General features: G+C 47.5%; 1 protein-coding gene across 1 annotated transcript in view; it reads right to left on the reverse strand.

The window, feature by feature from the left end:
- Window positions 1-2070: 2070 nt before the first annotated feature.
- rbm20 (RNA binding motif protein 20) overlaps window positions 2071-20787 on the reverse strand; it is a 274255-nt gene continuing 255538 nt past the window's right edge. Inside the window, 1 exon segment of the mRNA XM_072479520.1 lies at window positions 2071-2680. Coding sequence (XP_072335621.1) covers window positions 2558-2680 — 123 coding nt within the window. The 3' untranslated portion in view covers window positions 2071-2557.

Genomic DNA, 20787 nt, shown 5'->3' on the forward strand with positions numbered 1-20787 from the left:
GGTGGGGGAGCAGGGAGGGGACAGGTAGGGAGGGGAGAAGCAGCAAGGGTAACCAGCACGGAGGGGACCAGCAAAGAAGGGATCAGCAGAGATGGGAGCAGCAGGAATGGGAACCAGCAGGAATGGGGTCCAGCAGGGAGGGGAATCAGCAAGGATAGGTCAAGCAGAGAGGGGTTGCACGCAGGAGCATTAAACAGGGTTTACACCTGGAAGGTCAGATTCCTTGATATGTCTGGACAACGGTGTTTCAGGAGGGTCAATATATCAGCCATCTGCAGCTTCGTAGGAGATTGTTGGCTGCTGGAACCAAAGGTCAAGCATTACCCATTACATTTTAGAGTCAACACTTCCCTCAACATTTTTGCATGTGGATCCTCCCAGGGCTCTGCCACAAACACATACAGGGCCTCCCAGTTGACCACACAAAAAGGCACAAAACAAGTGACTGATGGGTTGTTCGCCAGGGCTGGGAATTATATCTGATTAGGCCAGTCAGAGTGAGCAGGAATTCAGCTTTGTGACTCAGGCTAGCTTCGCACAGGTGGAAAGTACCATCAACTGCGGTAATCCAGGTGCTCACAGAACAACCAGGAGTATTTGTCAATCAGAAGAACTTCCACTCCATTAATATGCAGCCCACATGCAGCCAGAAGAAAAGATCTACAGGCAAGTTCATGCAAAAATTCCTAGTTGTCTTCAATGATGCTTTTGGCCTGTAGTGGCCAAGATCCCCGATGTTTACCCACCTGGAAGCAGACTTCTGGATGATAAGGGATGCCCACTGCAAACCAGGCTCATGATACCTATCAGGAAACCCAATACTGCCGCCTATCTTCACTGCCATTACTGCCAGGCTGGATTCTCCATTATTGGGACTATGTCCCCATGCTGGTAGAGTTTAAGCCAGAAAAACTTGGATCAAAGGGACACGAATTCCTAGCCCTGCAGGGGGCGCTAGCAAGGACCCGGAGTAGATCTCGCAGCTTTTGCTGCAGATATGGGCCCCCGCATGCGCACGTCGCTGGCCGCGGCGTGCTCCATGGCGGACTTGGACAGTGGAGCTAGACCCACAAAAGAGACCCCCCAATCGGCCGCCGCCCTACCCTCAACCCCCGCACAAGCATTCCCCGGCTGCCTATAAGGCTCCCCCAGCCGCCGATTCGACCGCCCCGACCAGGGCGGCCGCGGACTGAGAGTGCAGCTTCCACGCGAGTATCCCGACTGGAGCACATTAGTTCCACGCCGTCGGGACTTCGGTCTGTCGGGGGCGAAGAATGGCTGAGCGGGCCTCTGGCAATGGCCCCAGGTAGGTCCCAGGCGGCGCGGCGTACGCAGAATCAGTGAACAGGCGCCAGTCCCGATTTCTTGCAGGAACATGGATTCTCCGCTCTGTGCCAGCCGCGATTTCGGGGCGAGGGTGCAGAGAATCCAGCCTCATATCTCCACCAGAGGAACACAGGTGTTTGGAATGTTGTGAAGTTGGGGGAGATAAGGAGGTCCAAGTCTAAGGAGAGATTCGAACATCAGCATGAGAATTTTAAATTTGAGGTGTTGTTGAACTGGGAGCTACTATAAATCAGTGAACTCAGGCAATGGGTGAATGAGAGGGACTCTTGTTTTATATTATATGAGCAAACGTGGCTGTGAAATCTAGTACAGTCAAATAAGCTGTTGCCACTCGCTTTCTAGCCCCACATGTGAAGAATGATCATTGGACTCGGTGACGGAGAGCGTCTGCGACCTGTGGAACATAATCCAGCACCAACCAATGCCAATGTCTTCAGGCAAGAAAATGGCCTTGTGAGTCTCAGCAACAAAACTATCAGGGTGGCCTGGTGGCGCAGTGGTTAGCACTGCTGTCTCACAGCGGCGAGGTCCCAGGTTCGATCCCGGCTCTGGGTCACTGTCCGTGTGGAGTTTGCACATTCTCCCCGTGTCTGCGTGAGTTTCATCCCCACAATCCAAAGATGTGCATGGTAGGCGGTTTGGCCACAATAAATTGGCCCTTAATTGGAAAAAAAAGAATTGGATATTCTAAAAAATGTTTAAAAAGCAAGAAAACGATCAATGTAAATTTTCAAGAAATATTTTATTAAATTCATATCTGTTTGCCAGACACGATTTTCTCAATAATCATGTTTTCTAATTAGTGCTTCTAATAAATTATACAGAATTGACAAAAAACTTATTTTAATTATCTGCTCTTGAATCAAGCAATATGTTATTGAGGCATAAATTAATTACCCATATGAAATGGTCCAAGTAAAATTCTTTCATCAAACCAGTACATTTGATCATGATCGCAGTGACAATTGAAAAGAAGAAACTCCCTGAATATAATTTGCCTGGTCAATGAAAAATGAAGATGTCTTTCTGAAGTACCGCTTCAATTGAAAGGTTCATCTCTCCCTCACACTCTCTCTTTTTCTGTCAGTCCTTCCTTGGCCTGGTGTGGTACTTAGGCTTCACATCCTGGAACATAACCTTAAGAACCAGGCTTTGATTCCATTGGTTATTTGATATTGGAGACTCTGAAGCTTAATCTTAACTGGCTTTTTCAGGATGGATTAGGTTTTTTCGTTTCAAACTGTGGCATGATCCCAACTTCCTCCTCTGTTCCAGGAGTTCGGACCTTTTCACCTTCCTTCATGCTTTCTTCAGCTAACTGCGACAGGTATTTCTGCAACAAAATGAAATGTCTTTTGTAAATAAATATGGACTTGCAAAAAGACTTAAGATTAAACCTCTGCGAGCATGGTGCAAATTACAAAACTAATCATAATTAGATCTCGCAAATTACTGACTACATAATTTTAAATTAATCCCCATGTCATAATATGGGTTCTTTGTGTTGCAGAGGAAGTGGCTCATTGTTGAGATCTTGAGACTTGTGTGCTTAAACATAAAGACATTTATTGGTGGGCAGCCCGGTAGCATAGTGATTAGCACAATGGCTTCACAGCGCTCGGGTCCCAGGTTCGATTCCCGGCTTGGGTCACTGTCTGTGCGGAGTCTGCACATCCTCCCCGTGTCTGCGTGGGTTTCCTCCGGGTGCTCCGGTTTCCTCCCACAGTCCAAAGATGGGCAGAGGTTTGTGGATTGGCTATGCTAAATTCTCCTTGGGAAATTAACATAAACCAACTTAGAAGCATGCTGGGAAATGCCTGACTATAATTCAACACTGCTTTTGGACTAAAATAAGTAGGTCAGGTAACATAAACAAAATACTGCTTAATATTCTGGTCTCGGCCTTATTATGAAAACACATTGTCGTCCGAAAGATAACAAATGTGTACTCGAGTTGTTTTTAGCCAAGCGCAACAACATACGTACTATGTATTTCATCTTACGTACTTTCCAAGGTCTATTTAATATAAACATGCCTGTTTACTTCAAGCTGTTATTTCAGACTATAAAAATATGCTTCCTTCAATCGAATCTCAGAGTGCAATGCACTGGCTATGCAGCTAGAACACTCTCCACAAATATATTTGTGTAAATAAATTTCCTTAAATCGAACCTCGCGGAATTTGTCTTTATTATGATTTCCACGACACTCCTTAGTGTCCAAAAAAGGTAAGGTAAGGTAAGGTGGAGCTACGGGGATAGGGTGGAAGTGTGGGGATAGGTGGAGGTATGGGCTTTGGTAGGGTGCTCTTTCCAAGGGCTCGTGCAGACCTGATGGGCCGAATGACCTCTTTCTGCACTGTTAATTCTGTGATAGGCTTTAAATATTTACAGTTCCAAGGTATGGTCACTCATGGTGGTCCTCTACACTGCAGGCTAGCTGCTTACAGATCTCTCACCATGTGACTGCATACATCACACGGGGGGGTACGACCTTTCAGTCTCATGTTAACCCTTGTTCTGCCAAGCATCTTACAGTTATAATGCATGCAGTAACATGTCATCACATCCCAGACATTTGAAATTCTGATCGGCAATAGCTTTGTCATTAGAAGACAATATTGAAAAACTTTAAATATCTATCTTGAACATTTATGTGGCATTCCTATCTCCTCTCTGTTGTGTCATAAGCATCACCTCTGCCTACTCTTTGAACTTGTCAAACCATCCAGAGAACGATGATAAAAGGTACTGACAAAATAGGCGTAGAGCAGATGTTTCCTCTTGTGGGGCAATCTAGAACTAGAGGCCAAAGTGTTAGGATAAGGGGCAGCAGATTTAAAACAGAGTTGAGGAGAAGTCATTTCTCTCAAAGGATCGTGAATCTGTGGAATTCACCACTCCAGTGTGCAGTGGATGCCAGGAAATTGAGTAAAGGAGGAGCTAGACAGGTTTTTAATTAGCAATGGGTTGAAGGGTTATGGAGAATGGGCAGGAAAGTGGAGTTGAGGCCGAGTGGCGATCAGCCATGATCGTACTGAATGGCAGAGCGGGATCGAGGGGCTGAATTGCCGACTCCTGCTCCGAGTTCTTATTTTTTAATGTAAAACAATGTACAGCATCCCAATTTTGGAAATTAAATTTAAAGTATATTTTAAGGATTTTAAAAATAAGGAAGGACTTCCACTAATGTAGCACCTTTTACAAGCCGAGGATGTCCTGAAGCACTTTACAGCCGTCGATTTACTTTTGAAGTCTAATCACTGATGATAATGTAAGACATTTTCATTTGGCCATATACTTTAAAAAGTGGACTTGTTGCTCAAGCTTGCAGTCCAGCACTATTAGACTGATTTCTAAAACAGTATAGATTGCTGTAGGTTACCACAGCTCAGCAAAAGCATTGGCATCAATCCTGCACTGGAAAGTAGAATGTCTGGCATGGTGCAAATCCTTTACACATCTTCTGGGAAGGTCTTATTCCTCCCTCAATGTTTCCGACATGACATGGCGCCACCACAACACTGGTTCATCACCTTGATGTCAAACTACATTTTGTGGATTTGGCTGGTGATTTCACAGCCCTACTCTTCTGGGTAGGTCATCACAACTATATTGATAAATGCCATACAGCACCCTAAACTATTTCTGTCTGTATAGTACAGGACTTACATAGAACTCCTTTACCGAGGCAATACAATATTCTAGAAACTAGTCTTTCTAATGAAATAGGAAACGAAAGAATAATCGTGAATAGCGTCAATCAACAATGAGAATAAAGGGCACCGTGTGATGTGAGCGCGGGAGCGGTTACATTTTGCGAGCTCCGCCCCTGCTCATCCTTTAATGTTTTATCCTGGTGCACATTTCGTATCTGCTTTCTTTTGGGTTACATGGCTTGCACTATGTCCCTGGAGGTTCCTGATTGGCGTCTTTGCAAGAAAAGCCAAGATAAATAGTAAAAGTTATTGTTTGTTCATGGCGGTCGGAATGGGCGGGGTGGGCACCAGCTTGTAGTGGCTAAGCGGACTCTCACTTTGGCAGTGCTGTGTCCATCCAGGTGATGGCCGCCATTCAAAATATTGTCCTGGATGAAAATCTAGGCTCTGCGATGCAGGTCGCCCGAGCTCACTTTGAGGAATTGCAGGGTACCATTGGGAGATTAGTGAAGGTTCATGTGGGAGTCCTTGCACTCGAAAGAGCACTTTCCCTGGTGAGGGCCCGCCTTTGTGCCTTCAAGATCCTGCTGCCTGATGTGTCGTGTACCCTGACGGGTTCGTGAGGAAGGGGCCAGGCAAAGTGTGTTTGTGGGCTCGGTCCCTGGCGAGGGGTGAGAGGTGAGTTCCCGACTGAGTTCGAAAATGGGCTCCCATGTTTTGGTAATTTTGTTTCGGAGGCTGGATTCACAACAAATCCGATCTTCGAGGCCAGGGGCTGGTAGGTCCACCAATCGCTGGTCCTATTCTCGATGCTTGTTGTGGGAAGTTGGAGATGGCTGAGGGGGTCGAGTCATTCCCCTTCCCGGCCAGGGCCTAGGCTTTGGACCTCTTGGTCGTCGGAGGGATGGCAGGATGGAAGTGATGGTGCCTTGTATTTCGATAGTTGGAATCCTTGAGAGATCCTGAAGATTGCTCGCTGATCCTGGCTCATCCTTTATCTTCACGTGCAATGTGGATGGTGTCTTTATTCTGCAATGTACCCGGCAATCCTTCTATAATCCTGGACATTACACCATTGTGACTGTTGATTATTTAATATTTAAGGTTGTCTTTTCTTCTGCAAGGGAGTGCGGGATGTGAGTGTGAGGGTGTGTGTGGTTTAGCAAAATCATACTGAGTCGATTATGTGAAGTGTGATCTGTGTACAGTTTTACTCCTTTTTTGTTATTATGTCTTGTTATCCTTATGGTTGTGGTAGGGAGTGCTCTGTTTTTATTACCCCACTGTCTTGTTTATAAGAAGGGTGAGTGGAGCCAGAGTGGGGTGAAGGGTGGTTGGTTGGCGTTGGTAGGGTTAGTTCAGTCCTCACTGAGATTGAGGACAGCCCGTCAGTTAGTTAATCCGTGCCGGGTTTTTTTTTGGATTCACGTGTTATTTGTTTTCTTAATTTTGAGGTATTTGAATTCAAGAATCTATGCCTATATCCTTTGATGGCTTGGGCAATTATATTATTCTGGGGAGCTCTTTTGAGCTACCAGAACACTACGATTTAATACAGGGGAAAGCTGAGGAGAGACAGGCTAATTGTTGTTGGGGTGGTGGGTAGGGATTTGCTCTTGGTATCCTTTCTGTGATGATGGTCATTCTGAGTCAGTTCGTGTGTCTCTTCCCTGGGGGGCTTCTTTCTTTCTCACTTCATCTGAGTATTCCTGGCTGGATTCGGTGGTTTCGGGGACGTTCCTCTGGTTGTACTGGGGGGGTGGGGGGGAGGGAATCGGCGCTCCCTCCGAGGACGCTCAATTGTTGGGGATCTTAACATTTCTTCTTCTTCTTGAGTGGGGTCCCCCCCCGCCTCCCCCGATTTGGGGCTGGAGTGATCATCCTTTTCTTCTGAGTATTAGTGGGGCCGGTGCATTGCCCTGGATGGGGTGGGAGAGGTACAGGTTTGGCTGGGGGTGGGGGCGGCAGATTTTTGGGTTGTGTTGGAGGCCCTGTGGGTGTAGTTTCCTGGTGTGTCGGGATGTGCTGCTCGAGGCCAGGTCTGGCACTGTGGCTAGTATCGTGTTGCTTCTGGGGGCTTGGCTGTCCCTTTCGAGGGTGCTTATTGGGGGCATCCTGGGCGGTGAAGTTTTGCTTTTTTGGTGCACAGAAGCCTGGTGATGAATCAAGTTCTATGCTTGGTAGATATCCTGGTGTTCCCCGGGGGGGTGGGAGATCTTTTGGTTGATTGAGCGACCTATTCTCCTCTTTCATTGGCGTTCGCCTTTTCTTGAAAGGCTCTGAAGATTTAATCATAATCTTAACGTGTTGCTGCTGGTTCTCTCTATGTAATAGTGCGGACTGATGTTGGTTCGAACTGGGGTTTTCGTATAGTTTCTTTATTTTCGTAAGGGTGGGTATGAAGAATCCGTGCTTGGCTCCTACATGGGTACTGATGGGTGTGGTATCCGAGGAGAAGAGGCTTTGGTGGGTTGTTGGTGCCTTTTGGTGCTGCTGGAGATGGGAGAAACATGTATGTTGGTGTACACCCAAACATGGCACGGAAGATTTGACAATATTTCTTGTAGTAATTGGGGGCTGACGCGACGTGGGAGGGTGCGCACCATGTTTTCCATGGCCTTATTCTGTTTCACCCTTGGTTTCTGGTGGGCTGTGTGAGTGCCCATTTATGTCTGTTGATTGTATCAAGCCAGTGGTGGTGATGTTCTCCTGTCTCTCTCCCTACTCATGTATGCTGAGCGTTCTTTTTTCTTGATCTTTGCTGATGGCGATGTATTATTTTGTTGCATTATCCTTGAAAATGTAAAACCTAAATAAATATACGTTAAAAAAACCCAATGAGAATAACGTTTTCAAAAACCTATACACCTGTTCCCAATGAGTGTAATTGTATGGCTCCATCACGGTGGGACGGGACTGCTGAGCCATTCAAAAGTCTATTGACTTTGGCCGGCCAGCAGGATAAAACATGTGCAAGGCTGGATCTTCCGTAAAGTTCCGCCAAGTATTACTAACTTGGACTGTGGATCCCCTGTAATGCTCGAGCGGTGAGTAGGACGTTAGTAGGAGGTGATGAAACTTGGATGCCAACTATGTATTAACTTGCAGACATCTTTTCAATTCTAAATGAACTGAACCTCAAATTGCAAGGGAAGGATGATGAAGAAATAGATGCTTTCCAAAAGTCATTGAAAGTTTGGCAGGTGCGAGTACAAAGACAAAACTGTGACACGTTCCCCACTGGGGCTAGCCTAGTTGTTCTTGTAGAGAGCCAACGTGGACACAGTGAGCTGAATGGTCTCCTTCTGAGTTGCACCCATCTATGGTTCAATGATAAAGTCAAGTTTACCAGATTGCAATCGATCTGTAGGTAGAATGGACATTGGTACCCCCCCCCCCCCCACCACCACCACCCCCACCCCGCCCCACCACCCCACTCCCCTCCCCGGCCTTACACAATTCAGCAGAAAATGTCTCTTCCTTCCATGTGGGGGGGGGAAATGACTTATTTGGATAAGGGGCTACATTCAGTTCGACACTGCTGACTAGTGTCAGCTAGTCCAGGTGACGTTAGTGCGCTTTGAGACTCACACCTGTTGTTTTCTGATTAGGGGTCAAGTAGGCCAACGTTTTAAACATGGCGGTTGTCTTTATTAGAGGACTGTTAACCATCTATTTATATTTCAACATGCGCCAACTGTATCTCAGTTATGTAAGTAGAGGGCATGATAAAGTCAGCAATCTTTCACCTCCCACAGTGCTGTTTCTGCTCCCTGTGGATATACACCATTAGATTCAAGCCCTTTATTTGACCTTTTGTTATTGTTAATGTAACACCCTCAAGGGATAACCAGTGAGATATTCAATTTTAGTGCACCAACTGCTTCCTGCACTGGACTGTCCCCAAGAAGCTGTCATCTAGTTAGCCTTCTCCTTTTGGATTTGTGTCAGCTACTTTTTGCTCTGACCATAGAACAAGCACATTCCAAATTTAATGAGCAACCCTATATCTTGTCAATTATTTCAGGCTGTGCTGCTGTTTCACTTGAGGTATGGATGTACTAACCTGTCAGGGATTTCCAGTACAGCTGAAAGGCCAGTGGTATTCTAAAACCAGCTGAAACCTCCTGATCTTTTTAAAGCACAGTTTGTCATGTGTTTCAAATCTTACTGCAAGGACAAGGGGAGGCAGCAGTAAGTAAAGGATGCAATTCTAACAGGGCTGTGGAAGCAGAGTAACCAGGGCTATAAAAATCACAGTCCCAAATATCAGCATTTGCAGTTAATTAATCTAATTTTATTTGAAAAAGAAATTTCCAATTAGGGGGCAATTTAGCGTATCCAATCCACCCACCCTGCACATCTTTGGGTTGTGGGGGTGAGACCCACGCAGACACGAGGAAAATGTGCAAACTCCACACGGACAGTGACCCAGGGCCGCGATCGAACCCAGGACCTCGGCGCTGTGAGGCAGCAGGGCTAACCACTGCGCCACCGTGCTATCCGTTAATTCTTTTTATATAAGAAACACATTTGTTTCATGAACAAGAAAAGAAAACAAGATGCTTGATCCAGTCACTTCCGCATCTTTCAATTTGGTGGATTGCGTTAACTCATTTATTTTAAATGTATACGTCTGCTATTATTACTATCAATAAGGTTTGAAAGAAAATAAATTATTTGAAATTCATGTTATGTCTTCTGGTTCAAATGAGAAATAATCACGCTTGTTTGAGTTCCATCCAGTGTACTTCTTGCTGTCACCATGTGACCAGTAGACTGAATAGACTGTTACATTTCTGTAACTTCCTGGTTCCTCAGCGTTAGGTTTGGGGGTACCCCAAAGATGTGCTGGGGAAGTCCCTCTTGGAAGTTCCCAGGTAAGGGCTTACCCAGCCATTGCCCAGAAGAACTAACTTCCCCTGGACAATTGAGCAGCTGGCGACCGTCCCACAAAGTGATTTAAATCGCCAACTTCGGATAGTTCTGCTAGTTTTACATTCACAGTTAATCTGAAAGAGTTGGGAGAAATAAAAGTGCTTCTGAATTTAGTGCAACTATTTCAAACAACCGGACCGAGCCCACGCGGGGCTCGCGCCCTCCCACATTCCGGACCTCCCAGTGGAACTCCCCCCCCCCCCCCCCACAATATTTAGCACCTCCCCATCGACAGGGCATTACACAATCCCTCTCCCACGACCAAATCCCCGATCTGATCGGACTTAATCATCAATAACCTGACCATTCCCCTCCCACCTGAGCCCCTCCCGACACAAACTGCCCCCTCCCCGATTCCGGCACCCTCCCCGACATCTGAAGCACATACCCTCTGATGTGTGATTTACCTCGCGATGTCCAAATCCCCCCATGTTCGACTCCCTCCTCTGATGTCTAAACACCCCACCCACCCCATGTCCGACTCCCCTTTGATGTCTGACTTCCCCTCACCCCAATATCTAGCCCCCCCACACTGATGTCTGACTTCCCCTCACCCCAATATCTAGCTCCCCCCACACTGATGTGTGACTTCCCCTCACCCCAATATCTAGCTCCCCCCCCACACTGATGTGTGACTTCCCCTCACCCCAATATCTAGCTCACCCCCCACACTGATGTGTGACTTCCCCTCACCCCAATATCTAGCTCACCCCCCCACACTGATGTGTGACTTCCCCTCACCCCAATATCTAGTTCCCCCCCCACACTGATGTGTGACTTCCCCCCTCCCCGATGTCCTACTTGTCCCCACCTCTGTCTGATTTCCCCCAATGCCCGACTCTCCACATCCCATTTGCTTACCTTCGTCACTTACCTTCTCCCTGGCCTATTTTCAATGTGACATTTAAACTCACCTGCCTTACGGCAGCAAGTGGTGTAAAAAAGGAGGCGTGTCCTCCTGTGCACCACTTTTACACTTCACCGCTGGAGCCGGGAACCGCTTCAGCATTTTCGCGCAGTTAAGTCTCAACAGAGTGGCAATCCACCACCTATTGCTCGTCTGAAAAAGTTACAACCCCTTCTTGTTTGGTATTTGACTGCAGTGTAGCAGTGAATATGGGTGTCACATCTCAGGCTGAATGAACATCACTCAAAGTCACAGATTTAACTGCAAGAACAACATTATTTAATCTGCCATACGGACTAACTCCCCAACCTGTGTTACCAGCCCAGTTGATGTTATAACTGGATGGGAAGATCCCAGAATGGAACCCTGGCTCAATAGACTGTGACCGTTACTTTTTATTAATAAAACGGGGAAGAACAGAGTCACTGGACTGCTAATTAGTTTTAACAATAAGAAAAAACATTTATTAAAGATGAAAAATTGGATTATTATGCTACACTCCTTTAACATCCCTCTTAATTCAACCAATTACAAAGGTTTTAGGAGTAACAGGTTACAAAGTATATTCTGCAATGGTCTCATTAATGCAAAGTCCCTTTCCGCATACAAGGGGCGGGATTCTCCAACCCCCCGCCGGGTCGGAGAATCGCCGGGGGTCGGCGTGAATCCCGCCCCCGCCGTCCTCCGAATTCTCCAGCCCCTCAAAAATCGCCCCGGCGTGAATAGCTCCGCCCTCCTCGGAGAATGGCGGGGACCGGCGCGACTCAATGGGCCCCGGGGACGCCCAAATTCTCCGGCCCACGATGGGCCGAAGTCCCGCCCGTTTTTTGCCAGTCCCGCCGGCGTAAATTGGAGTAGGTCCTTACCGGCGGGACCTGGTGGCGCGGGCAGTCTCCGGAGTTCTCGGGGGGCGTGGGGGGATCTTGCCCCGGAAGGTCTCCAATGCGGAGACGAACCCTCCCGCGCATGCATCGGGATGACGCCAGCACACGCTGGCCCTCCCACGCATGCGCCAACTCGCGCCGGCCGGCGGAAGCCCTTCAGCGCCGGTTGGCGTGGCACCAAGCCCCTTCCCTGCCGGCCGGCGGGGTGCAAATCACTCCGGGGCGGGCCTAGCCCCTGAAGGAGCGGAGGATTCCGCACCTTTGGGGCAGCCAAACGCCGGAGTGGTTCACGCCACTCCTTGGCGCCGGGTCCCACCGCCCCGCCGGGTAGGAGAGAATCCCGCCCCAGATGACAGTGGGCAAATATATGCACTCCGCTCTGAATCCAAGTCTGTAATTTCGCCTCAGAATCCCCCGAGGTGAATGTCACATGGGAGTTTCCAAACTCCACTCCCCAAAACCTGCTTTAAAATCTTCTCTCACAATAATGCTTTTCCTTAGCTTTGCATTCCGAAATCCAGTCCGGGTTTTAGAAATGATTCTTTTAAACAAAGCTTCTGCTCTGCTTTTAATAGAAAATCTAGTCCAGGATTTTACACCAACCCCATTTAGGAATTCTTTGTCTGGACTGCTGTGCAGACTGATCACTATTGCTTTAACTGCCGATTCCTGGACTGCATTAAAATTACATCAAATGTTTCAGCGACCTCTGAAGTTTGCTGTCCCACTTTAAATCTAGTTACTGCAATTATCCCTTTGGAATCATAGAATCCCTGTAAAAGTAGGCCATTATGCCCATTGAGTCTGCACTCTCTGAAAGAGCACCCCACCTACGCCCCATCCCCATAACCCCACCCAATCGGCACATCTTTGGAAACTGCAGGGCAATTTAACGTGGCCAATCTACCTACCCTGCTCATCTTTGGACTGTGGGAGGAAACTGGAGCACCCGAAAGAAACCCACGCAGAGATGGGGAGAACGTACAAACTCTACACAGTCACCCAAGGCCAGAATTGAACCCAGATCCCTGGCTGTGAGGCAGCAGTGAAACCCACTGTGCCACCATGCCGCCCCTGTGAGCCATACCTTGGTCTCTGCACACCTTTTAAAAAATAACTTTAGAGTACCCAATTAATTCTTTCCAATTAAGAGGCAATTTAGCGTGGCCAATCCACCTACATTGCACATCTTTGGGTTGTGGGGGCGAAACCCACGCAAACATATGAGAATGTGCAAACTCCACAGTGACCCAAGGCCGGGATCGAATGTGGGACCTCGGCACCATGAGGCAGCAGTGCTAACCACTGCACCACCGTGCTGCCACGGATCTCTGCACACTTAACTCCAGACGTCTTGGACACTTCTCTTCATTCCTCTAGTTTCCTTAACTAGCTGGACCTATTTCCGGTATCTGTTTTCTTAACCATTACACCATAGTATGGCTTTCCTTCTAGCAAAACTGAGAGAGATGTTCCCTCTTTTGCCTTCTAAAACCAACTGCTTCTAGCAGCGCTGTGAAAGCTGCCTTCTCTCTCACTACCTATCTTCAACTGCAATCAATTTAGTAAACTAAAACGTAAACGCTTCTCTACCTTATATGGCCCCAGTTGTTAAGCAATAGCCATGTGCTTATACCTTTTCTTTATTCTTCACTCATAACCCTCTCTAAGCACAATACAAACACAGTTGGAACTTAACCAACCCCCACACATACAAACACCTTTGCTCAACGTGAATCTAGCCTTCCAGGGACAGAAACGTTAAATTAAACTCACTTAAAACTATACCTTATTTCTAATGTTTACCAATACAACAATAAATTCCTTAAAATTACCTTTGTTTTCCTAAAATATGTGATTTTAAACCTTCTAGAACTGGTGACCCCATATGTATTACAGCCTGTACTTTACAGTATCTTACTCGAGTAACATATTGTATCGAATACAATCACACACAATCAGATGTCATTATGACATCTGTCCCTTATTAGACCAAAACCATGATTTTTTGGTTTGTTACATGTAGCTTGATAACCCTTACTCAACATACTGCAATAAATTTAGCAACCAAACGTAACAAATCATTATTTTCCTAACTCACTGGGTAAATTAATTTCTTCTAATACGAATGCCAGGTAAGTTCAGTGAATTACAGTCCAATAGAATTTCATTTTTTTGTTCGGTCTCTCACTTTAGTTCTCTATCGCAATTTAATTGTGATAAATATCAGTATGTAATTCAATGCTCCTCTATGTCTCTGTTGTTTCGGTGGTTTCCTCTCACACCATGGTCCGCCTGCTGTCTCAGGAACTCTAGTCATCACATCAGGATTAGAAGTTATGTCATCTCCTTGGGAACTGATATTTTTCCCTCTGAATAGCAATCTGTCTGTCTGCCAACAGTATCACTGGCCTGCACTCCTGAATTGCTGGATGCCAGCTTCGTCTCAGCTCCTCCGCCTGATTCATCTGCTGCTGCGTCTTCGTCACCATGGTACATTTTGATGCATGAAGCATTTCTGTCATACAGTACTCCTTCTGGTGATGGCACAGTTACACTGGTGTGAATTCTCCGTCCCGGGATGCCCGAAGCACGTTTCCCGATGGGATGGAGAATCAGGCACTGGGGAAATCGGGCGCAGCTCCGTTTACGATGCTCTGAACCCCCAATGGCGGCGGGATCGGGGTTTGTGCCCGCACGCCAGCGGGAGAATGCAAATGATTGCCAATGGGTCTTAAAAATCTATTTGAATCCACTTAGCGGGCGGGGCATTCTATTCTCCAGCCCCCCACCCCCCCATGATTCTCCAGTCCTCTTGGCTGGGAATCACATGGGCAGGAATCACTACAGGTCTCACCAAATGTAAGCCCGACGTGCTGGACATTGTGGTGGGCCAAGAGTGTAACTCCTTAGGGAGTCTCTGGGGGGTGGTCTGTCTATTCAGGGTGACCATGTGGGGGTGTCTCCCTAGTTAGGGAGTTCCTGGGGGGAGGGCGGGTTGGGTCACCCAAGTACTTGGGAGAAGGGGGGGCCAACCAGAAAATCCAGGGATGGGGGTCTGCTTTGAGATGCGGGTGGGGGGGGGGGCTGATTTACAGTGAAGGGGGGGGGGGTTGGCTGGCGGCAGAACTTTGCTATTAGGCCGCCCGCTGAAATGGTGGTTCGATAGAAGGATTCCCTCGAGAATCCCTCCCCATGACGAGGGATAGTGAATTGCTTCCTGGTTTGCGCACCCAGCGGGAATGTAAATCGGTAGCAATTCTCCGCCGGCAGGAGAACATAGGGCGGGATCCTCCGTCCCGCCAGCCGGCCAATGGGGTTTCCCATTGTGGGCACCCCCACGCCGTTGGGAAAACGCGCGGGCGTGAGTGCGATGCCGGCGAAACGGAGAATCCAGTCCATAGTCTCCCAAACAGAGAATCTCGCCTACTGTTTCCCTTCTTGGCAATGACAATATGATGTGGTGTAAGATGCTATTTCCCTGAACTCTCCTATCTCAGTAGTGCTTCATTTCCTGGTATCACATCACACTGTGTCTAGCTCCCCTTCCGTGGCCTGCATAAAACTTTGCAGCACCCTTTTCTGCATCATGGTCTTGAACGTCCTGATCAACACTGATGTCCCTCAGCTCTGCCACCTTGCTACGTACATTTTATCCAAATAACAGCTCAACTGGGCCCGTTCCCGTCGGGGTGTGTGGAGTTTCTCTATACATGGCCACATATGACAGCAATGCCTCCTTCCAAACTATGCTCTGAACAATCCTCATTCCGTTTTTCGAAGGAATGATTTTGTTGTTCCACATTCCCAAGTTCCTGTGAACATTTAGGGGGTCACTCTCTGATGGCGAATGCCTGTGATGCGCATGTAATTTGCAACCATTTGTAAAATGAATTGTGGCCCATTTTCTGAATGCAGAGTAGACCGTGCCTCAAAGATATTTCAGTTACTCACTGCAGACAATGTTTTCTCTGCTGTTGTAGACTTCATCACAACATACTCATAGAAACAGCTGTAATAGTCATCACCACTAATATGGACTCTCCTGATGGAAGGAGGCCTAAGGTGTATGCATCCTCCCATGGTCCAGCCAGTAGGTGCACTGCGGACTTGTTCTGATAGATTTGGTCGACTGACAAGTTGACATTCGTGACATAGTTTGACAAACTTCTCCACAAGTTTCTCCACCCCTGGCCATCATTCTTTGGTTTATAAGTTTGGCTTCATACCAACCACTTCCAAGTGACCCTCATGAGCTAGCCTCACTCATCTAGACCCAAGCATTCATGGCACTACCAGTCTGCTTCCTCGGAGAACACACTTCCCAATTATGCACAGTTCACCTTGTATAGCAATGTATGCCCTGAATGGACAAGTGGTTCACGTGCCTCTGCTATTGCTTCTTTCTTGTCTTTAGTTGGATTGATTCTACCAATTGTGGGTTAATGGCCCATGAATGTTAGCTCTCACAGCTGGAAAGCATTTGTCTGTATTTACCGCAGGTCTTGCTAAATGCAATCCAGCCAATACTAATTTCGGCCTCTTTTATTGTCTCTCTCTATTGGTCCTATGAATAATGATGTCATCTGAGATGTTGGCTGTTCCTTGTATCACCTTATGAATTTTGTGTTGGTAAATCTCTGGTGAACATTGATGCCAAATACCAATCTCTTGCATTGGTAAAGTCCACAATGAGTGACAAAATGTTGTGACTTCCATTGAAACAGTATGAACTTCCAGCTGGTGGCATCTCAAATTTAATTTGGAAAATACCTTGCTTGTTGACAACTCTTTTGTCCACAGTGGGAATTGTGTGATGTTCTCTCACTACCATTTGCTTTTAGGCACTAACCCAGGGGTGTTGCTTTTTCATCTGGCTCTATGTTCTCTTGGTCAATCCAGCTCTCATATCATAATGCTCATTTGGAGAGCCGGTGCAGACTCGATGGGCTGAATAGATTCGTTCTGTAGCAATTCTGAGATTCTGTGATATCATAGATCATAGAATTTTACAGTGCAGAAGGAGGCCATTCGACCCATCGAGTCTGCACCGGCTCTTGGAAAGAGCACCCTACCCAAGGTCCATACCTCCACCCTATCCCCATAACCCAGTAACCCCACCCAACACTAAGGGCAATTTTGGACACTAAGGGCAATTTATCATGGCCAATCCACCTAACCTGCACATCTTTGGACTGTGGGAGGAAGCCGGAGCACCCGGAGGAAACCTACGCACACACGGGGAGGATGTGCAGACTCCGCACAGACAGTGACCCAAGCTGGAATCGAACCTGGGACCCTGGAGCTGTGAAGCAATTGTGATATCCACAATGCTACCGTGCTGCCCGTAAACGAGAGGGCAGCACGGTGGCGCAGTGAATTAGCTCTGCTGCCTCACGGCGCCGAGGTCCCAGGTTCGATCCCGGCTCTGGGTCACTGTCCACGTGGAGTTTGCACATCCGTGTTTGCGTGGGTTTCGCCCCCACAACCCAAAGATGTGCAGGGTAGGTGAATTGACCATGCTAAATTGCCCCTTAATTGGAAAAAATGAATTGGGTTGTAGTACCCTCAATAACGACACGAGAGTGTAGAATGGTAAATGAAGGCTTTAATAAGCAGAGAACTAGTCAGTGACCGAGACGTGTTATTCCTGAGTGCCACCTACAGGGCGTCACCTTATATACGGCTCCCTGGTGGGTGGAGCCGGAGGCGGAGTCCCCCAGGGTCTTAAAGGGGCATCACCTACATGGTGTTAAGGGTACAGTAACCATTCATCACATGGGTATTTTAAATTCATGAAAAAACAAAAGTTAAACTAGATAAATCTGCACACATTCAGTAAGTGCCCTGCCTGTCTCTGGGCTGCCTTGAGGTCTGGGACAAGAACATATTCAGGAATGGGATGGGCTACTCTTGTATTATGATTATGGATTGTGAAGGCGTGGTGGGTGTTATTGTCGGTGCACGTTGCAATAATTTTCTGGAGAGGGGAGCGATGGTATAAGGAGATACCTGAAAATTAAATCCCATTGGAAAATAAATGACACGCTTTCAGTGCTCATAGCCCCTTTAGTGAAGGCAAAACTCACCACTGCTACAAACTATGCTTTCATGAAGTTTCTTCCCTACAATAAAAGTGATCCACTCCCGGGTTTACTTGCAGTTAATGTTATCCCAAACCTATATCCCACTGCACTTTCAGTCTAACTCGTTTTCACATATCATAAGGTTTATTTTTAAGACTCTAGCTCTTGTTTATTTAAGCACTGCAGCAGCCTTTTCAAAGCATTTGGTTTGCTGTTGCTGGGCTGGCATGTACACCTTTGATGTATGAATAAGCAGAACAGAAATAAACCATTTCATACTTTTTTGATGCAAGAATCAATTGAAAGGTACAAGAAATTGCCGGCATATTTTAAACATTGGCACAAAGCTGATGGACTTCAGAGGCGTTCTCCCAGGTTACTGATGTCTTTGTTCTTAGATTGAAGCTGATTCCATCAAATCAATAACAGCTACAAAAACAACCCTAGAATTCTCCGTCCTTGCACACCGGCGGGGTTGTCCGGGCCCGGGATTCTCCGGACCCGCTGCAGTGAATTGGAATTTTGGCTGAGCGCCAAATTCTCCCTTCTCGCGAGCAGCGGTAGTGGGTGGACTGGGATCGGAGGATCCTGGCTCCTATATTTACAAGTTGGTTTGCACCTTTTCCTCTCTCTCCCCTGACCAGCTCTGTTTTGCCTGCAGCCTGTGAACACCTCAGAAGCCAATCGCAAAAGAACTCAAGCTGACCTTTTTTGTCATTTTCTCACATTTGATTTTAGTTTTTATTATTATTAATTCACATAGCCCTTCAGGCCCTCTTCAATTTCTTCTTTTAAAATAAATGTAGAGCACCCAATTCTTTTTTTCTCCAATTAAGGGGCAATTTAGCGTGGCCAATTCACCTAACCTGCACATCTTTGGGTTGTGGGTGAGACCCACGCAAACACGGGGAGAATGTGCAAATTCCACACGGACAGTGACCTGGGGCCGGGATCGAACCCGGGTCCTCGGCTGATCCCCCTGATAAATAAGAGCTCAGGTCCTGACGCAGCACAGCACTCATGGAAGGACCATAAGCCGAAGGGCAATAGACCATTCAACTGACAAGCAGACAACAAGGGGAACCGACGCAGCCTAAAACCTGAGTAAGGTTAATCATTCCGGTCCCAGTCAAAGGGGAGAGCCATCAAGATGCTCCTCAATAGGAGACCCTGAGAGGGAGGGCTGACCCCTCCTCTCCCCTGGCACCAGGCAACCTGCCCCATCCACCAGGACCGCCCAGGAGAAAAGCCAACTCCACCTTAAAATTAACATTCAAAGTGGATCCACTACTAAATATCCCGGACATCGGAACCCAGCTGGCTTCAACGTGGCCAGGATTGAGCTGCTTCTCTAAGTATCTCAGGGAAAAAGCAAAGGCTACGTGAGAAAGGCATTGGAGACGTCAACCTCCAAGACATCCCAGAAGAAAAAGCAAGAACCATCAGAGCTAATCACACGGATAACAGGGAAACAGCATCCGACCCAAACCCCACACCTCTCAGGTAATTGCCTGCCCCATGCGCCTCACCTACCCCAGGGGAAAAAAACAGGGTATCTATTCAGTGCAGTGCTCAGTCCATCTAAGTCCCCCAAAACCCAAGGGGCCGAACCCAGCCCAGCAGACCCTCCCCCAAGGCGCCCACAGAGGAGAGTACTCCCGATCTCTGGGGACAACAGGATACTGACCACGGCGCCAAGCCAGGCCTAGCCCGTACTAAAAAGAGAGCACAGAAAATTATGTCGGCAGGACCTCTCACACAACCGCAAACCTATACCGCTCTGAGCCTACACTGATCCAACCTATCTAGGGCAGGGCACCACTCCCATTCACACAAGGAGAGGAAGGATAAATTCCAGCCCTAGCCAGGAAGAAGGAGAGACGTCAAGACACCCTTCAACTGGGGACCCTTGGAGGGAGGGTTGGTCCCCAACCCCCAAGAGCGCCCCCCCCCCAATTCCACCAGGCCAGCAAAACCAGGACCAGGCCCACTCAGACGAGAGAGGAAATACGAGACCCCTAAGGAGGGAACACACAAACCAAGCCAATTCACGGAAACTACCGTCATACAAAGGATAGCTAGGCCCACCCTTATCCCCCATCCTCAACCATGGATACCGATTCCACTTCAGCCTGCTCCGATATCAGATAAGACACTCTGTCAGCTGCAATAGTACCAAAACAAGCTGAAGAGAGAGACCCATGCAGGGGAAGAAGAAAGAAATGAAAAATGATTAGGATTAAAACTATGCACAAATCCCATTTTCCATATTCGGCTAAACATGAACTTGCTAAATCAGGATAACCAGCGGTACAGGCAGACACACTCATATTACACACTGCCCTGTCGGAAAAAAGGCAGCATCATCAACAGGGTACAATGTCCAGCATGACAACTGAATTGCAGGGCAGTCCTCAGGATAAAATCATCTTCCCGGACACAGAAAGAAAGCAAAAGCTGAGGACAGAACAATGGGCACTTTTCAGGATATTTCAAGAATTTCAACTTGAAGCAGGAGACACCATGTGGTAGTCACCACTGATGTACATATTAGGTGCTTTCCGGTAAGGCCCTGTACTACAGGTACGGAGGTAGTTCCCTGCCTGCTGGCTCCGCCCAGTAGGCGGAGTATAAATATGTGTGCTCCTCGTACAGCAGCTATTTCGCCAGCTGCTGTAGGAGGCCACACATCTTAGTGTAATAAAGCCTCGATTGCATCCAACTCTCGTCTTTGTGTAACTGACCGTGCATCAATTTATTACACTAAAGTTTTCAGAAGATGGACCTCCCCATCAAGCCGGATCGCCTGCAGCTGGATCCGCAATCAGAAACGCCAAAAAGGACTTTGAACATTGGCTAGCCTGTTTCAAAGCTTACATCAGGTCTGCACCAGACCCAATTCCGGAAGCTCAGAAGATTCAGATCCTCTACAAGCGGCTGAGCTCCAACGTCTTTCCGCTTATCCA

Source organism: Scyliorhinus torazame, chromosome 16 (genome assembly GCF_047496885.1).
Source record: "Scyliorhinus torazame isolate Kashiwa2021f chromosome 16, sScyTor2.1, whole genome shotgun sequence".
NCBI lineage: Eukaryota > Metazoa > Chordata > Chondrichthyes > Carcharhiniformes > Scyliorhinidae > Scyliorhinus > Scyliorhinus torazame.